The 26,205-nt window shown below is 30.9% G+C and overlaps 1 protein-coding gene across 2 annotated transcripts in view; it reads right to left on the bottom strand.

The window, feature by feature from the left end:
* Ncam2 (neural cell adhesion molecule 2) overlaps positions 1–26,205 on the bottom strand; it is a 412,339-nt gene that overhangs the window by 12,176 nt on the left and 373,958 nt on the right. Inside the window, exons 15-16 of one of the 2 annotated variants that reach the window (XM_036203263.1) lie at positions 23,617–23,797; positions 12,259–17,654 (exon numbers count right to left, since the gene is read on the bottom strand). In XM_036203263.1, coding sequence (XP_036059156.1) covers positions 17,548–17,654; positions 23,617–23,797 — 288 coding nt within the window. In that variant the 3' untranslated portion in view covers positions 12,259–17,547. Of the gene's footprint in view, positions 1–12,258; positions 17,655–23,616; positions 23,798–26,205 lie in introns of those variants that run through there. The other variant, XM_036203264.1, reaches the window with a different exon arrangement.

The following is a 26,205-nucleotide window of genomic DNA, read 5'->3' as shown; positions in this document are numbered from 1 at the left end:
TGAAAGATATAGAAGCTTCTGTGACACACACATAGATTATGCATAAAACTGATGTTTTCACTTTAAAATCCTATATAACCTCTGTCGACTGCTTGCTGTACATGATCCGAAAACCAAATTTCCAAAAAGTGAGTAGAAAAAAAAATACAGGTGATATAGGACTTTGTAACTCATTTAAATTCTTCTCAAAGCAGGTGACAATAAATTCTACAGATCAGTGTTACTATGCCTGCCGAATGACAAATCTCACTTGTGCCTGTACTAATGATAAATTACTGCTTTGTCCTACAATCTACAGCATCAGATGTCAGAAAACCCTGTTCCAAACACAGTTGTATTACATAGTTATATGCTTCTCTCTCTCTCTCTCTCTCTCTCTCTCTCTCTCTCTCTCTCTCTCTCTCCCCCCCTCTCCCTCCTCTCCCTCCTCTACCTCTCCCTCTCTCTCTCTCTCTCTTTCTTTGTTTTGTTTTCTTTTTTTGAGACAGGGTTTCTCTGTGTAGCTTTGCAACTTTCCTGGAACTCGCTTTGGAGACCAGGCTGGCCTCGAACTCACTGAGATCAGCCCGGCTCTGCCTCCCGAGGTCTAGGATTAAAGGCCTGCACCACCACTGCCTGGCTCTATCTCATTTTGTAAGCCTAGGATGCCTCCTTATTTAGTGAAGACAGTTATGCAAACAACTACCTGAAAGTAGCAGAAAAGTATTTGGGAAGAACGCTATACCAAGGAAACCCCACATGAAGATCCAACAACAATTAGCTTTTATTGTTATTGCTGCCAAACTACCATTTAAATAAATGATTAAAACACATCACCTGTGGTCAAAACTAGAGCTAAACTGCAAATGTATCTCTGCTCCTGATAAACCAAAGTCAAGCAGAAACGTATTAAATACTGTATACTCTTTACTTTTTTTTTTTTTTTTTTTTTTTTTTTTTCAAGACAGGGTTTCTCATGTAGCTTTACGCCTTTCCTGGATCTTACTGTGTAGACCAGGCTGACCTCAACTCTCCTCTGCTTCCCGAGTGCTGGGATTAAAGGCATGCGACACCACCGCCCGGCCTGCTCACTCTTTAGAAAATATATCTTACAAAATAACCAACGAAGCCTAGTTAGCTTTGTCATAATAAATATATTGTGCATAATATTTTTGGAGTTTTATAAGTGTATGGATGTCCATTTCTAACTTTAGAGAAGTTGTTATTTGTAATACACTTTATAATACTTTACAATAATGATAACTGATGTCAAAATAATTTTCATTTCCTAGAAAAACAAAACTAAACACTTTACATATGAGGTTAAGTGAAATTTTCGAATTATTTTCATATAAAAGTAAAATATATTTTGCTATCAAGATAATATTAATTATAAAATATGTTTATATTAATAATACTTAGTTTTATTTTTCTTAATTTTAACAATGGCTAAAATATACATTTAAATGCTTCTATTTTTCATATATAACATTTTATTATAGTGATTATGAAGATTATTTTACTGCTAAAAATTTACTTTGGAACAACACTTTCATTCATTGATAATTTGAATTTTCAATGCTGACCTACATGTACAAACACATATATATATGATAATATTGTGATTTCAAGACTAAGATGAATTTCAAAGACATGAACAAATTTCTTGCACAAGTTAGCAATTCAAGTATTTGAAACTCATATTTTCAGTTTTTGTAATATTTATAGTAACATCATAATCATGAAAAAATTCATCACGTAGTAAAACGAATTTTCTCTTCTATATTATGTGAGAGAAAACTGAGGTTCAAGGAAATCATTTACCCTGACCCCCCCAAAGAAAGAATTGTAGAATAAAGACCCCTTTAACTCAGTTATATCTAAATTATTGCAAATGCTCACATTATATGGGATTTCACCACATAAAGATAGAAATTAAATAAAGTATATGTTATTTTATATAATACTCTTATATAAAATATTTATTATATTTTGTTTATCATTAGTTGAATAACAACAATTTAATAGTTAGGTTCAAATGAAAAATATAATTTACATAACATGTCTGTCATAAGCTTATTTTTATTCGTCTTTCATTTTATTTCTGGAAGAAAGAATTTTTTTTTAGAAATGAGTAGGATCATAAAACTTTAGGTTGCTATCTTGGCTAAGGTTTATTGTTCAAATCAAGCAAGAGAACCATTGGACAGTTTCTGCATTCTATTTCTCAGCTACATTTCTTCAATTCTAATAAATTTACAATTAGACACCCAAATCAACCTCTTCCCCAAGCAATTACAAAATAGTGTTCTCATTTCAATCAAACACAAGTCAAAGCACTAAAGTAAAAAAAGAGAATTAAATTCAAATTTGTTGTACACATGTCATATATTTCTTTTATAAAATAAATCCATTACTGAAACAGTGAATTATTTTGACATGAAGTTTATTGTACTTGAGACTATGTATATTAGTCTAAAGAACATTATTCTAATAGATTCAGAATAACCTTACTTTTTGACTCCTTACTTTAGTACTTTAATTTAACTTTATTCCTTGTGTGTATATTAATTTTGTTCTAAGTTTATTAAAAATTCTTTCAGTACTTGGCAATATTTGATAATGGCACACAGAACAAGCTATTATATGTTTTATTTTGGACATTCATTACTACTTTCATTATAGAATTTGCTCAGTGCTGTAAAAACGTAGGTTAAAAGTACAGAAAACAGAGCAGATACTCAAAACCTTTTTGGTTTTCATTGTGCTATTTCATATCAAATGTTCTTTGTTCTCACATTACAGATGAATCTTTATAACTCCTTTTTATATGTTGCTGACTAGTCAAGCTAGGACAACACACTTTTAAATATCAACCGACAACCTTGGTATCAACCTATAGAGATACACATATATGCCTGTGCTCTATTTGAATGAAGTTGCAGATATAAATATGATGTGTGTATCAATCTCATGTATCTCAATGAACTATTCTATTGAAGAACAAACAAGGAATACTTTAGCTTTCATCATGTCCAACATAATAAATTTAGTGATGATTTTGAGCAATTCTGAATGAGGAATTTAAATTGATCAAAGATGCTATAGTATTCTGTTAAAAATACAACCATTGAACATCAAATATTTGAGAGTGCATTGTGTAACAAAAGAAATTTGCAACATTGATACAATGTAATAAAGAATACATAAAAATTTTAAGTGTCCAAAAATAGTTTTAGAAAATATTTGTGTTAAAGTCCATTCAAATGTATCCTTCTTAACATTTATTTGTATAAACGAAAGGCTCAATTAATTCAAATTTAAATTGTTTGAGAGTATCTCATTTTAGAATCTAAGCGGTTAGATGTGGTGAAGAAATAGAGCCTGTCATGAAGCCTGTAGCATCAGGCTCCTTCCAAGGAAAGTTTCATTGCTTTGGGTCCCCACCAAATAACTGTGGCCAGACAGTATTGTTGATATAAATAAGCCTAACTTCAAGGCAGCAATAAAAAGAAAAAAGAAATCAATTAAGGTTGTAGAACATGAAGGTCACCTGCTACATGTTAGGCCGACATGGGTGTTAGAATCTCCAGGGAATAAGCAGGGGGAAGTTGTAAAATAGACATGAGTACAGGTGAAAACCACCTAAGTATCTGTAGATTTAAGAGCAAACAGAATACAGACCTTTATTAAGGAGGAGGAAGGGTCCAGAGTCCATACATGCTGTGTGGAGAGCTCTCTGCTTCCAGCGAGAGAGAATGGCAACCCCAAAGTGTGCAGCCAGAAGAGAGGCTGAGCAAGTCTGCACTTGTTTTTGGTAAGAACATTTTAAAGATTATCAAAAGTTGGGCTGAAGATTCCAGAACAAAGATATGTACATGACAGCAACAGTGGCAGGAGACTTGGAAAACCTGAAGTAGTTAGCTGCTCTAAAAACAACTACCTAGGAGAGTGATCTTGCAGATCAACCAATCAGGCAAACAAAGGCTACTGTAGCTATGATCCCAGGGGTTCAGAGACCAACCAGATACAGCAGGAATTGCCAACCTTTGAGCTATACAAGTTTGAAAGTAACAGTGAACCACTGTTTTCAAGCAAGATATAGTACAATCAGAGTGTGATCAAGGGGTTTTGAGAGGTCATGATATACAATTGTGAATATGAAGCGAGGTCACAGTAGGGACCCACAGGTTTGGAGATACCAGAGTTATGAGACAATGCCTAAGAAAAACTGTGAGAAGATGTGGAGGCAGCCAGAGAGAGGACATCTGTAATGCAAACAGCATGTCTGGAATGGGAGTTCTCTTTAAGTCCTATGCCAGTCAAATGGTTTTGTCACAAACCCAGAAGCTAGAAATAGAGATACAGGATTTGATTTTATTTTCCCTGATACATTTTGGTCTTGCTTTTGTCTAATCAGTCCTTGCAATTCCTCTAATTTATACTTTTGTTAAGGGGGTGTTTGTCCTGTGCCATTGTATGTCAAAATCATTCAACTTATATGTGAAAGTTATAAGGGCTCAGCATTAAAGCCTTCCTGTGTTTCAAAAGATACTTCTGTCCTTGAAATTGAGAGGGTTGGGGGTGTAGTCTCTGGGTACTTTTTAAGTTGAGATGAAAGCACTTAGTATCAAGAGATAGCCATAAGTTTATGGAGTCCAAGGGTATAATGTGGTTTGAGTGCACTCTCACAAGGGTCTCATGTTTGCACACAGCTGGAGGCACTCTTTGGGATTATTTTGGAGACATTAAAAGATAATGGCTTGCTTGGGGTGACCAGTCACACTTCCTACTCTCACTATCTTTTCTGTAACTTCAGTCTGACCAGCTGCCTAAAGTACTGTTGCTGTGTTTCTGTAACATGATGAACTAAACCACCTCAAACTATATGCCAAAACAGAGCCTTCATCCCTTAATTTGTCTTTATTGGTATGTTAGCACAATTGAGAGAACAGAAACTAAAACACCAAGGAGAAGAAAGATCAGAATAATGGAACCTTCATAACACTGTAGAATGAAATTTAAAAAGAAAAATTGCTCATACCATAGATTAGGAGAAATAATATTGTGAAAATGATCATGTCACTGAAACAGATCTGTTAATTCAACACAATCCCATACAAAATTCCCATTTCACACTCCATAGAAACAAACAAACAAACAAAACCAAAGCACCTTTAAAATCCATATGGAAGTATAAAAGTCTCTGAAAGACACACTAGCATGCCCTACACTTCTTGTTACAAAGATTCTTTGTAAATCTGTAATGTCATGAATGTGTATACAATAAGAAACCGGAAGTAGAAATGTCTGGGATAAGAAGAGGCATAATGATAGGGGTATGAAACAAATGATGAGTGGAAAAGTACTGAGGAAGTTTAGAATATCTTCAATATACTATAATCATTTTTACAAAAATAACCAAAAAATAAACAACAGAGGAAACTAAAGTTTGAGTACATTAATTTTCTTGAAAGTGTATACTATTGAAAAATCACTTAAAGCAGTTTACAGATATATGTGTGGAAAGAAGTCTCACATATTTTTATGAAATTCTATTCATTTTAAATCTTCTTTTTTTTTTCCTGATGACCAAACCCAGGGCATGCACTCTACCACTGAGCAAAATCCCCAGCCCCCTCTATTCTTTTTAAATGATACCTAGGTATATTAGTAGAAAAATAATTGCCAATGTTTTAAATTAGCTAATATTTTTATTTATATTCGAGGGACTTTCTTAATTAAACTAAGTGGATGAACATAGTAGAGTTATATATCTAGAGATGTTTAAGATAGTGTTTTAAATAATCCATCTGTATATTAAATAATCTTCATGTAACACTAATAGTTCCATCATAGAAAGGAAAAGAAGAAGAAATTTTGAAATATAATTATCACCCAAGTTATATAAAATCACTAATACCATCCATCTCAGAGCAATGTGACAGTATCTTCATTTCTGTAATGCTGTTTGTCTCATCACACTAAGAGCCTCCAACATCAGCTGGTTCATTCCTTGCCATGAGTGGATAAATCTGTCCTATTTTAGTTCATATTAATTTCTGTCTGAACCAAATATCTGAACATCTGCAGTTTCATTGTCCAGTAGAAGCTTAATAACTTCATTGGATAGAATGCTGAAAATCATTGCAGAGCTCACCAATGAGGATGCAATAAAAGATTATTCTTTATCAATTGAAATTGTAAGTTAACATAAATGTCTACAGCAAAATGATTGGAGTAGATTTACATCTTCCTTTAGGCCACTTTTCAATAGCTTCCTGAATACATTAGGTTAAAAAACGTGAATTCAGTATACCACAGATCTGTAATTCATATTTTCATGCTTAGTTTTAGAAAAACTGATAATTTATTTATTTTTCTTAATTATGAATGCCTGGCCTTACCTTGGCTTATTAATTGCCACCTTTCCTTAACTTTAAATTAGCCTGTCTACCTTTTGCCTCTGCGCTTTTACCTTTCTCTACTTTTGTATAACTTTTTTTCTTACTTCATTGCTGATAGTGTATCTAGGTGGCTAGCCCCTGATGTCCTTCTCCTTCTCTTGCTACTAGATCTCTCCTCTCTTAGATTTTTCCTTCTATTAATTCTTTCTGCCAGCCAGCCCCACCTATCTTTTTTTCCTGCCTTGTCATTGACCATTCAGCTCTTTATTAGACCATCAGGTATTTTAGACAGGCACAGTAACACAGCTTCACAGAGTTTAAACAATGGCAAAAAAATAAATAAATAAAAGTGACACACTTTAAAATAATATTCCCTAATATTCTCCTCTTTTTTTATAAACAAAGAAGAAAGGTTGTAACTTTAACATAGTAAGACTATAAATAATAAGAACAATTATCAAATAAAGATTGTATTCATAATGTACTAAATTCTATTTCATTGTGTCTGGTACATTTAAAGAAAATACTGCATAATCTATCCTAACTTTAAAAATTTTATACCAAATTGATTTTCTATCATATGTAGGGAAAACTGCACCTATAACTATCTGGTCTTCAACTCCATCAAAGGACCCGGAAGGATGTAATATTCTTACATAAAGAAAAAATGCATTGCAAACAACTTCCAAAAACTCTAGAAATGAGAGAGACATCTGACTGTCTGGAGAGTGACCCAAAGTTCCTATGCAATGTTGGGGCATCACCTTTAGCTGACAGGACCATAGTGTCTGGTAGACTTTTCCATGAAGCAGGAAATTTGAAAAACTGTCCCACCTGTATTGGAAAATGTGTCAGTCACTTTCCTGTTCCAGAGAAGAACAGCCAGACATTATTCAGGACACAGAGGAAAGTGACTGACACTTTTATTTCTATTCTATTATTTTGTTTGAGAACTTCAAATAAGTCATATAATATGTAGAAAACAATATGGAAATTATTAGTTACTACTAAAAATCAAAATTTCACCATTAAAGACTGTGCTTGTTTTATATAGTATTTACTATTAACTTTTAATTCTGTTTTACTTTATGTGCATAGGTATTGTGCTTGCCTATATGTCTGTCCACCATGTGCTGTCTGTCATGCATGGAATCTAGAAGAGGGTGTCAAATCCCCTGGAATTGGACTTATAGATGGTTGTGATCCACCTTGTATATTCTTGAAATTGAACTCGGGTTCTGTAAGAAAAGCTATATATCTAAACCACTAACCCATCTTTCCAGTCCTTATTTTATATTTTAATATTTTTCTATGCTCTTTCATGTACAATTTATTCTGTTCCTGATATTCTTTTGAAGAACATATATTTTTCCCTTCCTGACAAAATATTCATTGGAAACTTTTAAAGTACACGTCAATTAAAATTAACCAGAAAGCATTGTAAGAAAGCTGCTTATAATGCTAAGTGGTTAAAAGTGTGTTGATACAACATGTAGTATCACAGATAACCCTAGCAATACATGTTATACTTGTGAAAACAGTATTGTTATTAGGGAAACAAAAATCAGAAAGCCTTTCATAATAGATCACATAATGAGGAAGAAACATGAATTAAGTTTAAATCTATCTTAAAAATTAAAATACAAAATAAAATAAGAGGCTGAACACACTACACACATATTTAATCTCAACACTCAGGAGAGCAGAGACGGGTGGACCAATTAGTTAGAAGCCAGCCTGGTATACAGAACGGGTCCCAGGACAGCTAGAGCTACACAGAGTAACAGTATCTGAAAAAATATAAAAGTTAATCAATAAATAATTAAATAAACAAAGAGTTCTGATCATAAATAAAGTTCATAATACATGGAAGTTTACCAACTAATGTAAGTTTTATGACTATGCTTAGAATCTTGCATGCCAAATATTTTCACTATTTTAAAAATTTCTTATACTATATCTATTGGTGTTTTTATATAATTATAGATAAGCAATAAATATATGTAATGAAATTGTTTAGAAAATATATATTTTCTTTTAATATAATTTTCTAACTGCATTTTGATAATATTTGAAAGAACAACATATTATTTTAGGTATTAATTTATTTCCTTTTCAAAATAATATGTGAAATTCACAAGTAAACACTCAATAGTCTACTAGGATGAATAAATCTAAGAGCTATTACTGAGACAAGTTTTCCCACTCTGACAACTTCACTACATTGCACTAGAATGTTTGTTTTCTGCTCTTTATCTCCGCTGATTTATATTCAATTTGGCAAAATTGGTGCAGACAATTCTTGGCTTGCCACCAAGTTTTATTTTAAAATAAGTCTCCAAATAATGGGCATAAGTAATATATATCCTATCACTTATTCTTCTCTTGATTGTCATCACAAGTTCGTCTACATAGATAAGTGTCCTTCTTAGTACAATGGACACTCAGACCTTCCTTCCAAATAACTTTGTACAAATAGACCTTTAGACAATATAGATTAAAAAAAAATGAAGGAAAGAAAGAAAAATAGGAAAGAAGAGAGAGAGAAAAAGAAAGAAGGAAGGAAGGACGGGAGAAGGGAAGGAAGAAGCAGGTAAAAGGCAGAAATGGCAAAATATTACTTTTGTCTAAATTAATAATTGAATTTGGGATAAAAAAAGTAGCTGATAAAGGCTATTTGGAATTGTACCTTGATGCAATCTATAAAATGGATATCATTTTTATCAAAATATATTAAGATATTATGATTTTTCCTATAACACTTACACTTTATTTTCATACATGCATTTATATATAAAGGTAGGGTTAGAAATTAAATATCCTAGTCATTTTACATTGTAAAAGCCATTGCTCTGACATACTGTTTTTGAAATTCTATTATGCTATCAAACAATTCTAGTTGGAAGTTGTGGGGATAAACTTAGAATAAGGCAAAATGAAATGGCCCTTCCAATGTCTTCTAACAATTTACCATATCTAACACATATGTGGGAGAGCCATGTGATTTTCTATTCAGTAGTCAAGCAGACAGGACAAAGGGCTGAGGAAATGGGGCGATGGCTCAGTAGATGGAGCGTTGCAGTGAATAAGTCTGGAGTTCAGATACCCAGAGTCCTCAAGAGATTATTATATATCTCCTAACTATCAATATAGACTGGTATTTTGGCACTGATTTTTACATGTTCCATTCTCTCTGTTTATTATTTAAATGTGATGTCATATTTAGGTTGCTTGGTAGGTGTGGCTCTCTTGTCATTACAGAATGAAGGTTTTCATTGATACAAGAAAAAAAAAAACTCTATATCTGAGGCTTGGAGATGATTCAAAGGTTTGTGAGTGTGTACTGCTCTTAGAGAGGACCACAGTTGGTGTGCAGTGCCCACATGGATGCTCATAATCTTTTATAAGATTGATTTTAAAACATACTATGCAATCTATATTATGAAAATTATGTATTTTAAAGTCCACAGGGTACTTGTAAATTTAATAATGTAATGTATCTTAGTATACATTTAATCTGCTTTAGACATGAAGATTTTCTATTTACTTAAATATATAATGATTAGAAACAACCAAGATATCCTCCAAAAACTGAATGGATAAATAAAATGATATACATTTAAAAATGAAATATTATCACTTAACATGAAGTTTTGTGTGAAACAAAATATGTTAAGGTAATCCTACATATAAGAAAAGTCTAGACATTAAGATATATATTTTCAAAGAAATAAAAGGTTACCCATTTAATGTACTATGTAACTAAATTATTCTACAGCATTTTCAGTGTATTTGTAAAAGAAAACTATATGTAATCTTTGACACAAATGATCTCTGGAAAGGAGCTCTCTGTAGAAGTTAATGAAAATGTTAAATCATAAAAGAAAGATAATTAAAAGCAAGTGTATTTGGCAAGTACATGTATTTTACAACTGCATGTTTTCTTCTTGGGCAATCAAGAAATCTAAGAAGCTAAATCACAGGAATATGGACATGTTAATGATAGGAAAGAGCTACAGTTGTTCTAACTGTAGTTATTAAAACTGAAAAGAAAAACTGACACCCCAAATTCCTTAAAAGTATCAATAATTGTTTTTTATTTGATTTTTAAAAATTATCCTGTTGTTGATTTCATAAAAAAATAGACCTTGACAAGTATTTGATTAGATAATTTTATATTTTCTCAAATACCTCTAGTTTCTTCAAATGACTCAAAAATCATAGCTATGAAACCATGATGAAATAACACAAAGTCACCACAGCAGTGTCAGATAATGAATTGCCATTGCATACCATCAGTTTGTTTTAAAGGAGCTTCAGAAAGAATATAAACATAAATAAAAAGATAAATAAATGTTTATATCTGCATGTGCAAATCTTTTTAAAGTTTAATCAATCAGAAAAAATGGAAAATATAAAATTTCAACTATATTCATATTGAAGAATGTAGAAATATATCTAACCAATTGATACATATATATTATGATACAACTTTCAGAATGGAATGTTCATGGGTAGGAAACATAATATGACAAAATATCATGAAACTTGAAAAGCAATATTTTCTCTTTAATTCTATACTGCTTATTCTGTATATGAAAATGAAATGATTGTGTTGTTTAAAATGTGTAACTTTTATATTAATCTGCATGTGAGAGAAACATTTATCAATACAAAATCAAACCTAATTTGTTTGGTAAGATGTAACAATTTAAAACCAGATATGGTACTCAAAGTGTAACATTTACTAAATTGAAGTAGTAACTATTTAACATGAAAATTACTTATCTGAAATGGCTATTCTCTTCTATAAAATAAGAGAAATACCCTGTTTTTCACACAGCTAATATGAAAATTAGATTGAATCTGTCACTTTTGAGAGTTTGTTTTTAAAAATAGGTCTTCTATCATTTATAGTTACTATTGTTCTTATTCATAAACGTAAAAGGTCACTTTTGCTTAATAACTTATCTATAGATGATCAGAGAATGTTATAGCTTTTTGTAATTGTATTCTCTATTGTGGTCCACAGAGTTTTCCTGGTGAGATCTGAGATTGCTTTACACAGTAGGGCTCCATAAGGAGATGGACTGACTTCTTGCCTGGTTACCAGATGTTTGGATGTGTCTGCCCTGGGCTGTGCTAGGGGGAGGTCCTTTGCTCCCCCATTGGCATTTTTATAAATAGCTCTTTATAAGAGACAGAAGGGGCTGGTGGGTTTTGGCCCAGGCCCTCCCGAGGTTGTCCTATGTTTCTATCTGTCCCTTTCCCCTCTATATATCTAAATATTTCTCAATCTTTGTCCTACTCAATCTAAATTAATTGAACTCTCAAAAATGTGTGTTATATTTCTCTGTAACTACTGGGGGGACAAGTAGGGCTACCTCACCCTCCAATTCTCATGGTATTTCTTTGGTGCATAAATTATAATATTACAAAAGGGGAAATATTTGAGAAAATTCAGATTAGAGATTCACATCTGCTTTTGTAAACTTTTACTATCAATGGAAACTACTGATTGATCCGTGTTTAACTGGAACTTGTAGCACTGTTTGTGTGTTTTTCAAAAGTACTTCTGATTATTTAGATATTTGAGGAGTGATTTAATTTAATGAGAACTCTATAACAAGTTTAATTGGAACAAAGTTGGATACTGTTTTTAATTATTTTATAAGATGACACTTTTAATGATGGTACATTAGTTATCTCAAAATTGAAAACATTCACTAAAAGACATTTGTTACTAGTTCTTGACTACAAACAAAAATTTTGAGATGCTGAATTTGCCCAGGTACAAGAATGAAAAGACGCAGAAGGACAATAAGGCTGTAACAGTAATAAAGAAAACACATATAACAAAGATTTTCCTCAGTTTTCTTTATTACGACAATGGAGAAGACACAGAGATACATAAAATAAAATGACATTTTATACACTATGGAACATATGCACAGGATTACACAGCACTGGATATATGTGGGGGTGTTAAATAAGAGATGATACCAAAGACAATACATTTATAACATGTACATATAGTCAATAAAATAATCTGGGATGAAAACAAATGCAATGAAAATGATCAAAATAGTCAGTTTCAAGCATAAAAATTACACATAAACCAATGCAAAATTATGAGAGAAATATTCATAAATAAGTCTGAAGTATCAATAATATTTAAAACAGTAGTTTTTAGTTTATGTTGCTTGAAAGAACAAGGAATTAACATTGCATATTTACTACATACATGAAATGAAATTGAATTAAGTATAATTTTAAGTGATTCTATATTTTAAAATTATGCCACTTTTAGAATTTATAACTTTATATTGTCTTTTCTAAAGCAAAATGATAAAGAATATACTAAGTAATTTTGAAAATACACAAATTAAGAAACTGTCTACAATCTACATATAAAACAGCCAACTTTAGATCATACTTAAACTGAAATTTAGGAATATGTGGATGAATGCATGACTGTACTTCAAAAGAGATAAAATAAATATCAACCTGCAGAGCATGTCACACATAGATCTGAGTGCCTCCAGAGCAAAAAAACAATACAAAAAAAACCACTTTAATTCCACATGTTCATTTACAGCCCTTCAATATTTTTTTTCTATTTCAACAAATTCTGATAGATTGAATTTACAAAATTATCCATTTTATCTGTAACATTTCCTAACAAATTTTAGGGCTAGAAGTAGTAACTGTTAGTCAGGAAGAATCAGTACATGATTGTTAATTTTTATCCAGTACAACTTTTTATACAAGGTAACAAATTTAGTTCTGTAAAATAAAGCATGACAAGAATGTCATTATTGTCTTATCATTGAACATATAAATTAGTTATATGAAAAGTGTACCTTTTGACATATGGGAAAACACAGAAAACAATTTTAAAATATTGACTATAGAAGAAAACAATTTGTCATTATGGGAAGGAGCATATAATGAAAAATTAAAAATATCTTTACTGTAGTTAAGTACTAAACCTTATATTAGTAAGATAAGGTTTAATAATAAGTACTAAAATTTATATTAATAAAATCTGAAAGTGAAACTATTCATTTTCTTTATGACCTAATTCATATGGATATTGATTTTTAAGTTAAATTGACTTCATAATCAATTCAAGGGCTTTTTAAAGAATTGTTATATATTCAATTGCTTGACATAGGAAAATGTGAATGTGAATAATCTATTAAATGCATTGAACTCTCAAAATTGTGTGTTATATTTCTCTGTAACTACAGGAGGAGGTACAAACTTTTTATCTATAATCAATTAAGAGAAAACAAAATACATGAACTAAACTCATTTCTACACATAAAAGAGAATAAATGTCAGAAAGGGTAAATAGTTTCTTAAAATGGTGACATTAATTGTAAGGAATATGTTCTTGAAGAGAAAAGGTTACTTAGTTTGACTTAACTGACATTGTTAAAAGTCAGAGCAACTTATACCAATGAAACCAATCAGTATAAAATACCTAAAATAGCAAATTATTTATACCATTCACTTCTATGTAAACCTATGTTTTTATTCATTTGGCATCATAATGTCAGAAAACTATGCTTGATAATAGTTACTGTAATAAATGACTTATCTGGGACTCTCCATGTTTCAAACACACAATAATAAACAACTTTGTTTGCATTTTTAAAACAATTTTCAAAATTTTAAGATTTTTACTCTACCAGTATTTTTATTATCTCTGAAAAGAAATGTTCTCATATATAATTTGAACAGCATTCTCAAGAAAAAAGATTAAAATATTAATTTCTTGTCATGTTGTTTATCTTCAATTGCCTAGGTCATTGGTAAATTTAAAAATTATTTTTCTGTTCTTAGTGTTAGCATATCATATAATACCCATATTTTTATACATCTAGATGTATTCACCATGATTCAGTTGTAAATGGCTTAACTATCATGTACAATTTGCCTTGGTGAGAGAACAGAAAATTCAAATTAAAATATAGAGGATCCACTGAAATTATCCTTACATTGATTTCAGTGTAAGTAAATCCTATTTTATGGGCAGTGCTAAATAAATAATATTTGGCATAATGAATGGCAGTTACCATTTTAACTTCATTTACATAAATTGTACAGTCATATACATCCTTCTAAAACATAAAGATGAATATTTAAACCTACTAGAAATGAATCTTTTGAATGCATTTTTATTATGTAAGTAGAACTGGAACTAATTATACTTATATAGAGAACACATTGTAAATATTAATCTAGCATATCAAATTTATTAATATGTATCCAATCAAACTCAAGTGTTTATATAATTTAGAAAATGAAAACAATGAAAAAAGGCATTGAATTTTCAGACTTGTTCTTGTTAGTTATTAATATACAAATATGCACCTTCAAAACTTTTGAAAGGAAGGATTTTATAGAAGTATGTTTAATTATACAAATCTACAGAATTATAGCAAGGAAGATTTCGAATGGCAATTTGTCTGATAAGATATTTTGTAGGGAAGAATCTATCTTCCTTGGCTATCTCCTAGGCATCTTCTATCTCTTAGCCATCTAATTCTGGTCGCATAGTGGCTTAATAAATAATCATAAAATTTTTACTTGGTGGGAAAATTCCATTGAAATTAGGTTCTAGAGTTACTATGCCAGGATTAGGAAGATAAAATGGACATTCTGAAATGAATAAAAAGATACACTGTTATCACATGTATACATTCAGATAATGTGGTAATCATGCATAAGCAGATTCACATAGCTTAATCACTGTTATACTATGGTTAAAAATTTCTGAAACATTTTCACAGTGGGAGTCACAATACACATATTGTTAGACCAAACGTTCTCTAATTACCTATAATAGTAAATACTATATTCCTGTCAATACACACATTTGGATTTTTACACCTTAATAATTAAAATTTATTTAAAAACCAACAGGTGAAAGAGTAGTTGGTAACAACTAAGGAGTATATGATTTTTTTTATAATTTATTTATCATTGAGCGTATTGCAGATAATCACAGGCTAATCCTAAGTAAACAAAGGTGTAAGATAGCAAAGTTTTTGTTTTCACACAGTAATGAAGTTTGGACATTGAAACATAAAACCTAGCAACAAGAACCTCATCTATTCCTGAAGACATACATAAATGTATAATTTCTCTGTTCTTTTTGTGCAACACAGTCATTTCATTATTTCATATTTTGTGCCTTCAATTTTATGAAGAAAAACACCAGGGCACACAATGGTTACTTTGAATTTTCTACATAGTTCTATATGATTCATTTGTGTCTCTGAACAAAAGATAAATATTATTTAAGAAGATTCAAATTTTCAAAGTCATATACTGCATATCTGTGTAACCCTGACCTTGAGTGTTCTTTGTATCACTCTTGATAATGTTGAGTTATGGGTGTTAAACTTTAAAAGTAATCAAATTGAATTGAATAGGCACATATTTCATGTTTTCAAACATCATTTTGTGATTTCCAGTCAAATTAAGTAACACATGGACATCTTTCAATTCATTATAATCATTCATTCATGGAATTAAGAGTGGAAAGAAACATGTTTAGAAATGTTACTTGAATTTCCTTCACTCTCAATATTCTACAGATCAGTGATGAACTTATCATTTCTAAAGTAAAATACCAAGGAATATAGAACAAAGTAACAAAGAGTTACATAGTTAAGAAAGCATGACTCATGTTATTTAAAAAAAAAATAAATCCCAGATACTAGTTAGGTTTTTCATACTGAATTAATTAGACTTTTTTTGTTATTTTTCCAACAATGAGGAAAAAATATTTGAATCGATCATATTTTTAGATTATATTGCAAGCTATAAAAGACAAATACAGTATTTGAAACTAAAGATATTATAAATCATAAATAAAATTAAAACTAAATAAAATTAATACATATCTAATTTTGTTGGAACTCACATAATAAATAATATGTTTGGACATCCTAAAAGCACAGTGAATGCTTCAGAGAAGCCAAATGCCAGGTTTTGATGGGAGAATTTTAAAAGCTGAAATTTTTGATTTAGCAAGTAAAAACTGTTGTGTTTGTCTGTGTAAAAGGAGGGTGTGTGTGTGTGTGTGTGTGTGTGTGTGTGTGTCCCCTAATTGGCCTAAGTAGTCCTAACAACATCACTTTCTAGGACGTGACTCAAAGCAAATGACACATTCTTCTCGATTTCAAATAACTGAAATTGGAAAAGCAGATACCCTTCTTGTATTTCTTCAAATTGAGCTGCTTTTGAAAATTTGAATGCAGCAGGTTCTTGCTCTCATCTCCTTTTCATCTTCTTGAAAGTAATGCTTAAAATAGTCATTTCTCATTTTGATACTTGCAAAGACAGTGACTGTCAGGAGTTCAGGAAAATGCAATATGTAACTGCATAGGATGTCACATCTGCAATACTTGGACCCAGCTTGAAAAAATGATGTGAATTTACTGAATTGAATAACATTTTAAACTGAAATTAAGCTTATTTATTCTGGACAATGGTAGAGAGATATTTTCGCTTAAGAAAATATTAATTGGATTTTCAGATTTAAATGAAGAAACATGATTCCTTTCTGTTCCTTCAGACATTGTCCCCAAACTGAAGATTATAGAATAATAGACATATGTATTTGATATAACTAAATATCAAATTTTGTGTTTTATATAAATGGTAGAAACTGTAACATTTTATAAACATTCGTAAAGTGAGAAATTTTCATTTAACCATATAAAAGACTGGTGGGGGTGACTCAAAATTTTATAAAAAACAGTTTCCATGCTTTGCACCGATGGATGCTGAGTTATATTTGCAAACTAATTAAATAAAAACAGGACTGGCTGTAGAAAATACTTACATTCAGTGAATAAGGGACACAATTTATAGCAACGTCTACCTTGCAAAATGAAGCCTTTACAGTAAAACATAATGTTGCTGCAGAAGTAGTCAAGAGAAAAAACCTCTATGGAAATTTTCTTCTGTGGTCCTGAATTTCCTTCGGTTGGTGACGACAGAGGAAGAGGATAAATGTTCAAACATAAATTGGACTGCCGAAAATTTTAGTTTGAACATTCTGAACATTGAAAAAATTGAACATCCTGTTGCTACTATTTTGTTTATCTCTGTTCAGGGAATACCATAGAACATAGTAACACTAAAACAAGCAAGACAAACTCATGGCTATAACGAAAGAAAACCCAACAACATTCAGCTGCCATGATTGGCCTCCATTTTCACCGGTATTCGCTTCACAGCAATTGTCTGCATGATGACATTAGTTTTCAATATAGAACATAATAAAATAAATAACAAGAAAATTGTAAGTATGAAAATAAAATAAACAACAGTAGGAAAGAAAAAAAGAGAAAAATTAATAAAATATTTACACATAGCCATTCATATTTACCTAGAAAAAATTACTCTAACACAAAACATTCAATAAAACGCTATAGCAAACATTTTTAAAATAATCATTCCTTACTAAAAAAAAATATGATGACAAAAATAAATAAGGTTTATAACATGGTGATCTGTCATTATTTGACATTATTTTCATCAATTTTTTAAATTAAAAATATTTACATTTATATGCTCTGCATGAAAACTGATAAGAAAGGAGTCATTGGTATCACACTGTGAATTAGAACATTCATAGTACTACAGTATACATAAGCCTGTCATATTCCATAGCATTATCTTCTATGATTCATTAACATACAGATTTAATATCAATAATTAAAACCTGAAAATATTTTAAATATTATAAAATGCTAGTGAAGGGAACATAGGCACAGAATTAAGGAGAATAAAACCTAGGAGAAATCAGTCAATTGTCTCTTGACATACTCTTTACATCTTATTGAATTCATTCAAAATTATTTTGAATTAATGGTCACGACAATAATTTATAATTCTATGTTTCAGTATGTACTAAAAGTTAACAATGTTGGGTGTGTAGTGTTAATATTTAACATCATTGAGAATTCCAGAGAGCTAAATCAAGTTCGACATTATTAAGCCACAATTGAATGATTTTTCTGAAATTATTTATTTTATATTCTAAAAAGGTAAAAACAATTATAGGAAAGCATTTTTATTTGCCATTCAAGTGAATGCTGCTTCTTTTTTATCTCATTTATTTGTTCATCTTTCAAAGGATTGTGTTGCTTTGAATTTGAGAAGTCACACAAATTAAATTACGTGCTAACTCACTAGAAATATAGGTTTTAATGTCCATGAATATAGAAATTAAACATTTCAGGTATTTTTTAATCTGTGATTAATGTCAGTTTCTTCAGCTTATCCAAACCGAAGAGTATATTTGTACATTACAAGTCTTCACATGATAGAACATCTCTATTATTAATTTCTAATAATGTATAAAAGGAATGGTTTACTCTAGTAACATGGTAAGACAAAAATCATACATGCTTTCATTTCAAAAGATCAGCATGAACAAAAAGGTGCAATTGGTAAAGATGCGTTTGTTAAATAGAAACAACATTGAACACATTAGATGCTAAATAATTTGTGTGATGTTCTACAATGTATATTGATGTCTGATAACTCACTAAAACATCATATTTTGTTCAATTCATAAATAAAGTGGTATAATTATTGGTTAAAACTTCACCACAAATAAATAAGCCATAGTCATTTTTATAACAATAAATTTGAAAGAAGTACCCAATATTCTGCTTTTTTATATATTATTGTAAAATAGATTTGGCTCCCTGAAATCTCAAAGATTCGTCCATTAACAAAAGATGTGTTTTACAAAAGAAACTTATCCTTAAACAAAATAAAGTATATTATTGTTGAAAAACTATTTTTAAAATTGGAATGATAAGTTATAGGAAATTATAATGTCTACTAAGATATATAGATAGAAAAATGCTTCAAAATAACTTAAAAATGAACATATTGTATATTAATATAATACAAGCAGATTATTACATATTAATAGTTTATTAATATAATTTATATCTATACTCTAGAAGAAGTCCATTATTTGGAAGTTATTTATATGTAAATGTATATGAGCAATAGACTTTATTACAAAATATCTGTATATATGGACACTATATAATCCAATATATACAAAAATTAATTAATATAATCCTTAAATTGTCTTCTTCCAATATTAAACCAAAGGACTTAGATTTACTTTTTTCCTATGCATAACACTTCAAATATGAGCATGAATTTATTCTTTACTTAAACCTGGAGAAATAACTCATAAGAGTTGTGAAGAAAATCAGTGAAGATCATTTTTAAATACTATGGAAAAATACAAGTTAACTCTGTTGAACGTTTTGTATTTAAATGCTTCTAAAGTCTTATTATCACAACTTTAAGGATTACCTCAAGATAGTAACTAAATAAGCCTTCTACATGGCTTAATAGCCCTTGCCAATCTCTGGATTCAATCAGTAAATTTAAAAAAATTACTTTATGAAACTTTTGTACTGTGTTGAATGCATTGACTCTTTAAAGAATGCCCAGTAGAGTGAGGATGAAATCATCTTCTAGCTGCTAAGATAGCTTGGAAGGCACGCTCTTTGCGTCTAGGTTTTTATTACATCTGATATGAAACAGTCCAAACTTCTCCACCTTAAGTATCTTTCTCATGTTTTCCCTTGCCTCTACACAGCTCGAGAGGAGAGCTCCTTGTAACCATTAACAAAGAAGGGCGCACAGCCTTTCTTACTAGACCCTCTCTGAATCACTGGTAAAGCTGCATGAAATGATCGTGTATATTTCGATTTAGTTTTCCCAGCAGCATCTCACACTTCATTAGCAGACTTCAGGACATAAAGCCTTACCCTAACTTTCAAGGTATTACTTTTCTGTTTCTCCAGTAATTCTGTAAACCTTAATTTTGGGGAAGGTGGTGGGCAAAAATACATTTCTCCTTCTTCCTGTCTCACAGGTCTTGGTGCTTTGGGTTTGGATTTTTCTCCACCAACCAAGAAGGACCCCTTCAAGACCATACTGAGTCTTTCACACTACCGGGACTGAGAAATTTTCAAGAAATATCACAAATAGAAACTCTTCATGGAATTTTGATATTATTTGTGATTGGGTTTTTTCCCTGCTAAGCCACAAAATCCCTTCACCTGTTAATTCTCACAGCTTCATAATGTACATTTCCAAAGTCCTGGTTCCCTCATCTGCAATAGGCATATCTAATTAATAATTTGACATTCTATGCTTAGTAGATATAAAACTATATGGCCATCATTCTCTAAACAAAACTGTATAACAAAATTATTCACCTGAAGAAAAGATGCTTCCAAAGAAGCTAACAGTCATCTGGTTTATTATTAGTAGTCATCTAGTCTAGTAGAAAGGTCTTGTGAGTTTCCTTCCTCAGTGTGGCTGACACTGATGTTTTCTCTTCCTTCCTTCTGTTGCCTTGCCTTAAGAACACATGTCTCATCATTTGTACTTAGTCACAGGAACATAAACTATATGACTACACCTGTTACAAACTACTTTTTTCTAACTCCCTTTAAGATCTGTGAAAGTTAATTACACGGTTTTAATGGGGCATTGAGACCCAGTTCTAACCCTAGAATTCTCTTGAGGCAAACATGTCCAAATTCTCTTTCAGATGCCAATACTTTTTTTCTAGTTAGTAAAGGAAACAATCACTCTTGTCAAAGATGTCTTCCACGTAATACACAAACCTAGAATTTAATTACTTCAAGTTTCTTTGCAAAGTTTCTCCTTTGGGAAACAATTATCCTATTTCAGACTGTGACTGCTTGCTCATGTGTTCACCTTAATGTGTTTGAGAGATACACCTCATCTTTGTGTTGACTGACTGCTGGGCTGGTGAGTGTCTGATTCCCAAATTACTCCATTAAGCATTTGTGATCAGCTAATGCTTCCACTACTTACACAGGTGAATTCTTGATTCTCAGCACAGTACTTGTCAAAAGGATAATCTCAATACAAATTCCATGAGGGAAAAATGAATTGATTCTAATCATACAGAGACTGCTTGAAAGTCACAATTTTGTCCATTTTTCATCCAAATCCAAAGGTCTGACTGTAAGGTGTCAAATTACAATGTTGCCAAATTAAAGGAAAATACTTTTAGAATGAGTGTGTAACTTTATTTCTTGATCTTTTTTACTGAATATACATGCATATATACACATATATGCTGCTACTTTTCTGCTTATTTGCCTCTTTATGTGTAGAATTCTAAGAGCACCACAATTAAGAACATAGCTGCATTTTTTGACATATTGTATTGACATTAAATTATTCAAATACTACCTCATGTTTTATAGGGTAATAATTTTGATAGATAGTATAAGTAGTTATGGGTTACAGTATGATAATGTGGTATGTGTATATAGTAAATTCTGATGACAATTTTCCATCTTCTTAAATATTTATCACTATGCTTGATTGAGAAAATTCAAGCTCCTTTCTTCTAATTTTAAAAAATATATAAAAATGTAAATTACCATCTTTCTTTAGTGACATTGTAAGACAAGAAAACAGACTTTTATATAACTATACCTTTGTACCTATTAAAATTTATATTTAATTTTAATAAATCTTCATGTTTGTTTATAAAGCACTGAAATTTTTGTTTGAAATTAAAAGAATATTTGTCTAAAAAACAACCATTAAGTTCACCTGACAATATAAACTATACTGAGGGTTCAGAAAGTTGGACATGCTTTGGACTTCTTTGTGAGCTACATTGATTCAGTTTGAGATCATATTTAATTAATTTTAGGAGACATGCATAGAATATAATTACACACTCATAATATAATTGTAGAGGTTATTGGTATTTCAAATTCATAAGGACAAATAGATGTGATATGTGATACTATATCCAAACACTTTTACTTAGGAAAATCAATCATTTCAATGATTCCCAAGGGTAAGATTTAAGCATATATACATCAAGTACGCTTGAGATCAATCAATCATTTAACCTTGTAAAGTTATATGTAAATAATGAGTAGTTCTTCCTTCCCTAACACTTAATTATGTAATATGATAATACAGGAATACTTTCCAAATGAAAAATAATATTTCTGAAGGATCCAAATTTCTACATTTAAAAAATTCACATTTTGAAGTATTTGTGAATAAATACAAATGACACTCTGTCCCATGTTTAATTATTTTAAAACTGTATAATCTGTATAATACAGCTTAATCAAATATTAATTATATCAAATATTTTTAACTTTTAAAGATAGAATATTAAAAATTATGTCACATTATTATAAAACTATAAGGTAAATAATATAGCCACAGTGATTTTTTTTCTTTCGTTGAAAAATATTGTGTTCTAATAATAGTATTGTGTAACAAGTGAAATAAGTCAGGTTTTTATGAATCAATATTTTGTTCTCATTATATATATTATATATCTATACATAGACTTGTAAATATAATAAAATATATAAGAATATATAAACATATACTCATAAACCAAATAATAATACTGAAACTTGAAGAAAAATTGTTATTATGACAACAAAATAAGAGAGTTGAATATTATTTTGAACTAGCATATGTCCTGGCTTTATTATCTTCCTAGAATATATCTGAGAAGAATTTTAATAACTAGGTAATTTTATCAGCATATCAATGTGCAATTATATAAGTATTATACCTGCCGCAGAGATCCTTGATTGGTTTGTATTAAAAACAGATTAAAAGTTCCCTGATACATTTGACCATCCTTAGCACTCCAGCACTAGCTCTCAGTGAAATTGCATTTAAACTGTTCCTGCCTCAGTGATTTTGTTTTCAATATCAACTTTATAGGTCAGGCATGAGTGAGCTTGTCTTCAGCTGTAGACAAACATAAGCAAACCTGGCAAACAAGCTCCCAGGTAGTTGGCAGAGAAGTTGTCTTTGCAACTGTTCTTTCTCTCTGCATCTTTTTTTATTTTTTTTTAGGTAGGTGTCATCTGCCTTTCTCGCCAGTGTGCTCCCTCTACTCATCATCCCCAGTTCAATGGTACTTCTACAGATATCAAAGCATGGTTCTCAAACAACACAATATCTTTTGGTAAGAACTGTGCAACTTCATTATAACGTGCAACCATAGTCATGATTAGGAAAATAGAAATGACATTTCAGTGCAACTAATTTAATGTTCATTATTAGTAAACTCCACCAAAGGGGTAAAAAGTGATATAATGCTAATTTTAAGAAAGAATATCCTCATGCTTACCTTTAATAATGTTGGGCTTTGGGGGCATGCTGAACTCGTATACGGTGGGCTCAGAATACCCCAGTCTGTTGGCAGCTGTGATTTGTACTTCATAGCCCATCGTCCACTGCAGATGTTCCAAAATGATGTGGTCTTTATTCCCCTGAACCTTCTTCTCCAGCCACTGGTCTTCCTTATCTTTCTGTGGAAGGAGAGGAAAGAATTTTTGGATCAGAGAGCTACGAAAAGGTTTCATTTTAAATTTGGTATTTTTTGGTATAATGCAAATAGTTTTATTATGTAAATCTTCTAAACACGGATATGTTAAATTGCTAATTTAATGAATTCAGCATTGTTTGAATAGTTGTCGACATAAAGGTTAAGGACTGATGAAATTGCAAATTAATCATGTGGTAATTAAATCCAACCTATTTAATGTTTCTCTTTATTTCTCACACAGACACTTGGTTTATGATCACTTTCAGACCGTTAATAGAAAAGATGAATCATTGAATAATTGCCAGGGACTATTATTAACATTTGTTGAAGTAGGATAACTATCTGTGAAGTAATTCCTGGAATGTATTTATACATGAATACCATCAGTGGTGTTTTTAATGACATAAAATAAAATAAGACACAAGGACAATATAGCAGACAAATTTTCAGTAATACTCTAATGGTATTTTTTCCCATGAACAATGAAATACCAAACATGTTATTTCTTGTTTTTGTTTTTTATTTTTTTCTTTCTCTTCCTTCTGCTACTTTTCTCTCTCTCCTCCCCTTCCATAATCAGTCTCCTCTTTTACCTCAAACCTTATAAACACATAGTATAACACTAATCTCACAGCGAAACTCAGTAAACGCACCTGAATTTTGTGACTTCAGGCATGTGTTTTACAATGTCCTGCCTAAAGAACACTATGTCTTATAAGCTATTATCTAAATATTATTTGATTCATTCTTTAAGAATTTTAGGGCAGTTGATATTTGAAAAATAATCAAAACTATTACAATTAATAAAGAAGAAAACAGTCCCCTAATTATTTGAATTAAATTGTCTAAAACAAGGTAATCATTGGACTCCATCATATTAATCTTTTCAACATATAAAGGTTCCTGATACATTAAGTGTTTCTGTCAGATTCTTTTAAAACTTTATGAATGTCACAGGCCTGGGTGTATATATATGTGTGTGTTCATACCAAAGAAAGCTGAATCTAGAACATTAGATCCTATATTACTGCAGTTATGAGAAGTTCTGAGCCACAAAAGAAGTGTGTCAGTAACTAAACTCTGCAGGGGTAGTTGGTAGTCACAGCTGCTATGACAATTCTCTAGTCCCCTGTATTAGATTTTTAAAATCTAATTTAATTTATGTTTTTGTTGCCTAAAGGCAGGGGCTGCATAAAGCTGTTGATAATTGCATGCCCTGTGTCCGTGTCAAGACCCCAGTAATAAGAGATAGTCTATGAAACTGTGAACTGGGGCTACAGATAAATTTTAGTTTGTATCTGAATGAAGTCACATATGAAAGACGGATTATGTCACCTGATATCTAGATCATTCTAGGACAAAGGTTATTCTTCTAGCAGGATGTTCTTTCATGTATACACCCAAAACTGTCCAAAAATATAAATTATGTGATTTTCAGACTTTTATATAAAGTACCTAATTTTTCAGGAGGCTATTTCTGAAAATCAAGCACTTGGTAAACTAGTCTCTTCTGAGCTACCAATAATTTAACTCTTAATGTGGTCAATTAAATCCACGTCATTTTACACTGATATTGTAAGGAAGCAAAAGAAGTAATATTTCTCACATGTAAATCAATTTCATTTTCCATTCAACTTAAGACAAGGAAGTGTTTTAATCCCCTAATTGCTATTCCTAGGGAATAGAAAAAAATTAAAGTGGGTGTAACCAAATAATCCCCTAGGCATGAAAATCTCAATTATGCATTTTTAGACTGTCTAATTTGCAGAAACAGAGTACCAGGGGAATGATTTAGGATAACTAGTGGCAAAGTGTCCCTCTAGGTAGCTTAATGAGATGATTCACTGAGGAGGACTATCATTCAATATGCCAATTAATTGTTGAAAGACAGGTTCTTTTATAAAATAGTCATGTGCTTGACTAAAGCTTTTATCAACCATTTTTATCTGTAAGGACATAGGAAGAAGATGTGACAGTTGAGGCAGATCTTTGATAGTGAAGCTCATCCTGATGAGCATTTAGGGGATCACTACATATGCTTTGCATAAAGGACTATGTTTTGTGTTCATAAAGAAGCTTCTCCACGCCCTCATCCTTGACAGGAAGGAACTCATTACCTTTATAAGTTTTTGTAGAAACTGCAGCCAACACAATCTTACATTGAAACAAAATAATTATAAAATGCAAGTCATTAGAGGAAGTAATGAAATGATACCAATATGGATGTTGCATCTTCGAACTTCCAGGCTCAGATTCATATTGGTTCATATAACCAGAAAGCAATTCTCATTTTTCCAGGATATCTTGATCATATGGTCCATTTACCCACTCTTTGTATGTTCTTACATAAGCAATCAGAATCCTTGAAAACTAATTCTTCCATTTGCAACT

Source organism: Onychomys torridus, chromosome 12 (genome assembly GCF_903995425.1).
Source record: "Onychomys torridus chromosome 12, mOncTor1.1, whole genome shotgun sequence".
Lineage (NCBI taxonomy): Eukaryota > Metazoa > Chordata > Mammalia > Rodentia > Cricetidae > Onychomys > Onychomys torridus.
The sequence above is the reverse complement of the archived record's forward strand: the minus strand, read 5'-3'. Positions and strand labels throughout refer to the sequence as shown.